This window comes from Micropterus dolomieu, linkage group LG06 (genome assembly GCF_021292245.1).
Source record: "Micropterus dolomieu isolate WLL.071019.BEF.003 ecotype Adirondacks linkage group LG06, ASM2129224v1, whole genome shotgun sequence".
Taxonomy (NCBI): Eukaryota; Metazoa; Chordata; class Actinopteri; order Centrarchiformes; family Centrarchidae; genus Micropterus; species Micropterus dolomieu.
This window is the reverse complement of record NC_060155.1, coordinates 21,104,891-21,109,517: the sequence shown is the minus strand read 5'-3', so window position 1 is coordinate 21,109,517 and position 4,627 is coordinate 21,104,891. Positions and strand designations below refer to the sequence as shown.

Below are 4,627 nucleotides of genomic sequence, written 5' to 3'. Positions count from 1 at the left end.
GATTTAGAATAATAAGGTGAGAAATGGGTCTGTTCTGAGTTCATCCTGCACTGCAGCAGCTAATAAAGTCCATTTAATCCCAAAAACGCTTTTCTTTTAGGCAGGCTGGAGCAGAAAACAACTCACCTTTCTCAAGTTGTACAGTAATGTCACATGTGTATGAAGGTGGATCAAACAAGCTAATCTTAAATGTCAAAGTAGAGAGGAGCCTAGTAGGCCTATTTATTTTCATTCATTACACAATATGAATAAGCTATGCAGACAGTTGTAAAGAAAGAACATCTTTTTCTTCTGTTCTCTACTTGTTATAGTTACACAGTATTAGGGGTGTGGGCTGTATTAAAAGTATCCACTGTTCTCCCATGCTCTAACACACAGTAACGATGAAATGTGTGCTGTTCTCTCATTCTTCCTCTGTATGTACACATAAACAACAAGGCAGGGAAATATAAGGAATTTATTTTATTGTTTGGGGGTTATTTGTTGCTCTCCTTCTTCTTTTCCTCTGAAGAATATGGTTATGTTCTCCGCATGCCTCCTCCTGTGTTTTCTGTGTGAGACATAGAAGTACAGTAACTAACATTAGCCTTCATTAAATCATTTCGACTGGTTAAGTGCAGTAAAGTTAACTTTAAATTGACTTCACCACCACACATAAAACATGGCTTAATAGCAAACACATTTAACAGAAGCATAAAATTCTTCTTAATGGTAACTGTTAAGATTAGTTTATTTGTTAGTCACCACCACTAGCTTAAGAGCTTTAGCCTATATGATGTTAGCACTACATAAATTAATTAATAACGGACTTTTACTCTCCTCATAGCTTAACAGATTACATGTATTTTTCATAATACTCACCGCTGGTGAAGTCACTACATCTCCCGACACAACACCACGATTGACTTTTCACCCTGAATGGCGCTTTTGTTGAAACAGCAGCTGAAAACAGCAGAGCAATGGGCAGCTTTGTGTGGGAGCATTTACCGTAAATACTCGAATAGGAGTGCACTCCAGATTTAGCTGCGGCTAACTGATGTGGCCCTCAGAAACAACAGCTCACTTTCCTGCAGTTCTGTGTACAAATAAGTCGCTAATTGAAAACTCTGTAGGTCAGAGTGTCCACATGAAAAGAGAAGGAAGACATGGCTGGTAGTGTCTTCAAACAGAGTTGCTAAACACCTCAGCACACTGAAGGAAGCAATCTGACTGTATGAAGAGCAGCTCGTTGATGTCTGCAGGCAGAGTAGGCCTAGAGCTCTCCCGTCTGACTGGTCCACCAATGGGCAGAAGTTGACCCGTTGAGACACAGCCCCTCCTCATTTGCATAATGAGGCAGAAATGCATACAGAAATATAAAAAGGACAGGCAGAAATAAATACCATGGGTGAAAATAAATAAGGTAAAAAAATACAAAGGAAGAATAAAACAGACAAAAATATTAAAACACACACATAAATAAATACATTTAAAAAATAAGTAATTAATAAATAAAGTTGAAGATCATAACGGAGAATAAATAAGGTAATTATTACAAAGGTGAATAAGTAAAGGCAGTAATTAAAATATATACATTTATGTCTCCTTGTATAATTTAATTACTACCTACATTTATTTATTTACTTTATTTTTTTTGTGTATTTAATTCGATGCTTATTTATTTATTGAGCATTTATTTATTTCTGTATTTATTTATGCCTGTGTCAGGATCGGTCCTCCATATATATTGTATATCTAGAGGTAAATTATTGACATTGATTGTATTATAAAAGATATATATATATATATAATGGTAAATTTAATAATCATTAAAGTTAATCTACTTTACATTAAAATCTTTAATTTTCAAAAAGAATAATGGGGAAATTGTTTTCACATTACTCTGAATCAGAAAGAAAAAGAGTCCAAATAACTGTTACTAACTGGTGTGTCTTCTGTTCTGTGTTTATACCTTTATCTCCTCTGCATCTTACAGGATCTTCTGCCACGTCTGGCTCAAATGACAGAGACAGTCAACCTGCATTCATGCCAAGTAAATCATTCAGATCAAATGCTCCTTTTACATCACATTTATCGGGCTTTGTTTATATATTTACTTTTAAAATATTTCTTCACTAGCTGACCAGTTACTGTGTAGTGGACAACAGTGTGGATTTGTGCATTTTATATTAAATAAATTTGAACTACTCAAAACTATTCCCCTCTCCCTGAGAGAAGGAGAGGGGGTTAATTATCAACCCTCTACAGACGGCTGAAGAGACCCCAGCAGAAGTGGGGTGGAGAGGTCACTTTCCCTAAGTGCTATTCATGAGCAGTTGATCGTAAAACTGGCCACCTTTGGCAACAGCCGAGATAAGTCTCTCGGTATCTGAATTGTTAAAATGACAAAGAAACTAACCAGAGATTACAAACAGCCTATCAGAACTCCCCTTTAAAGGGGGCAGGAAACCCTGAACTGCCCCCCCACACACACACACACACACACACATGTAACCGTGGCAACTGACATTGCTCTGTGTTTCATTACCTCATCAAAGGGATACTCCGTCACGCCTAGGTGTGACAAAATCCAGGACAGCCCTGAACTTTGTGTAAACAAAGACTGCAGTCTCCAAAGACTCAAAGCATTAACTGTTTAATTAAATAATCTTTTAGTTACTTGATTATGTTTGCCTCTATTTGAGTAGTTATGTTACCATGTTGTTGTTACCATGTTATTATTGCTGAAAAGAATCTAAATTACTTTTGCAGTGTTTTGATTTTTAGCAAGATTAAGGACACTCCTTCATTTTATGTGTAACCAATGCTTGTTCACAATACTTTCTCACACAATTCCTTTAGAAATGATGATAAAGAAATGTCATACTATACTCTATTAGTTGCCAGCTTGAATTTAAGGCTAAATAACTAAATTCCCCAGTTCCTAAGGAAAGATTGTTTTGGATTAATCTAAGCTTTCCTCATGTTACCTGAGCTTCCCCAAGTGGACGAAATAAGTATTACATACCAGTCGGAAGTGCCGTTAATGTATAAATGTCACTCATTATTTATCATGACCAATAATTTGACAATTGTTTTCCTGTTACCAAATGCTTAAACTTAGAACGGTACAACTGTTTGACCAGTGAGGTTTGATTGTGGAAAATATTTGATTATAATACATGCAATAGATTTTCTTTTCTTTTATAGACATATTATGGAAACCGGAAACGCTCCCTGCGGGAACGAAGGACTGCCCCCTGGGGGAACCACGCCCCAGACCACAAAAGAGCGACACACGACGTCGCCCGCTCTTCTGCTCTCTCTTCTCTTCCGCTCTCCGCTCTGGACGCTTCGGCACGCGTCTGGCGTGCCTCTCCCGGCAACGCCCTAAGAATTCGACCAGCACAGCAAAGTCTTTGTTTCGCTTGAAGCTACATATGCGAAGTGCCGCGACATGGATTTGTTCCAGCAACTTTACTTGTTTTATTTTCTTTCTTTCTTTTGTTTTGTTAAAGTTATCAGTCCGTTAAGTTACACTGGTCTAATTCAGGAACGACCAAGTTCCCTTTAAGCTTTTTCGTCAAGCCAACTTCACCGAGGTCAGACCAAGCCACGTGGTCTCACCAGCGGCAACGAAGGAAACCTGAAAACAGCCGAATTGCCAGACAGAGGACGTCCAACCCTTGAGGTTTTTCTTCAGACACGGAGAACTCCGGAGAATCCTTAGCAAAAGCCAGGATCGGGCAGCTAGCGTGGGACCCGTGCAACAGGCCAAAGCAGGCCGCCGACAAGCAGTAAGACCCAACAAAACATTCTGTGTTCAGGGATGTCCCATAGTGTTAATATTGTCTTTTTAACTTCTAAACTCATAGCTTACTTTCATTAGTTCTCCTCTGCCATATGAGTCAAATGCTTCCCACAATCGAACCTCCATTCTCATTGTTTAGCCATTGCTTATTTTCCCTGATGTATTTTAACCACCTTTTTATATCACCTTAGTTAGTTAATAAATTCACTGTAACCAAGGAATTACGTGTGTTGCCTATTTCTACGTCCCTGCCAAGAGAATTGACCCTTTAGATATGAGACTGACTGATTGATTTAAGATAATTGAGCGATTATTAACTAACTGATCACTGGTGAATAATTGTATAATTATTAAAAGCTACCTAGAGGTCCGGAGACTCTAGGTTAATAACAACTCCGGTGGTGCCCCTTCTTTTTTTCGAAACGAAAGCTTTTTATGGATTGATATTTTCTGGATATTAAAATTGATAATTGAGTATTAATTCTCATAAATGTATTCAAATTCATAGCTAGTTTAGACATGCTACAACTGTAAAATAATCTGTAGCCTCACTGAGTGGTTTGGGGATAGGCATGGTGTGTATTTTCTGTAATACATCCTCCCGGTGAAGCTCATCGCTGGCAGGTGAAAAGAAGCAGCAGGTGACGTCACATGGTGGCAAAGGACCACAGTGTGAGAATTACACATTCAACATGGGAAAAAACAAGGATTAAATCGAGTTAAAAAGCCAGTCAGGGAAGTTTTAGGTAACCAAAATAATAGGCTGATGGCACTATGTTAATTTTATTACAATATGTTGTGCTGTTGTTGCTGGATCACCATTTAACTGACATACTG

The 4,627-nt window shown here is 38.1% G+C and overlaps 1 protein-coding gene across 1 annotated transcript in view; it reads left to right on the top strand.

Annotated features, from left to right (window-relative positions):
- Positions 1 to 4,627, top strand: part of LOC123972077 (complement factor H-like) — a 21,361-nt gene that overhangs the window by 14,172 nt on the left and 2,562 nt on the right. Inside the window, exon 7 of the mRNA XM_046051305.1 lies at positions 1,976 to 2,032. Within this exon, the coding sequence (XP_045907261.1) occupies positions 1,976 to 2,032 (57 nt within the window). The remainder of the gene's footprint in view (positions 1 to 1,975; positions 2,033 to 4,627) is intronic.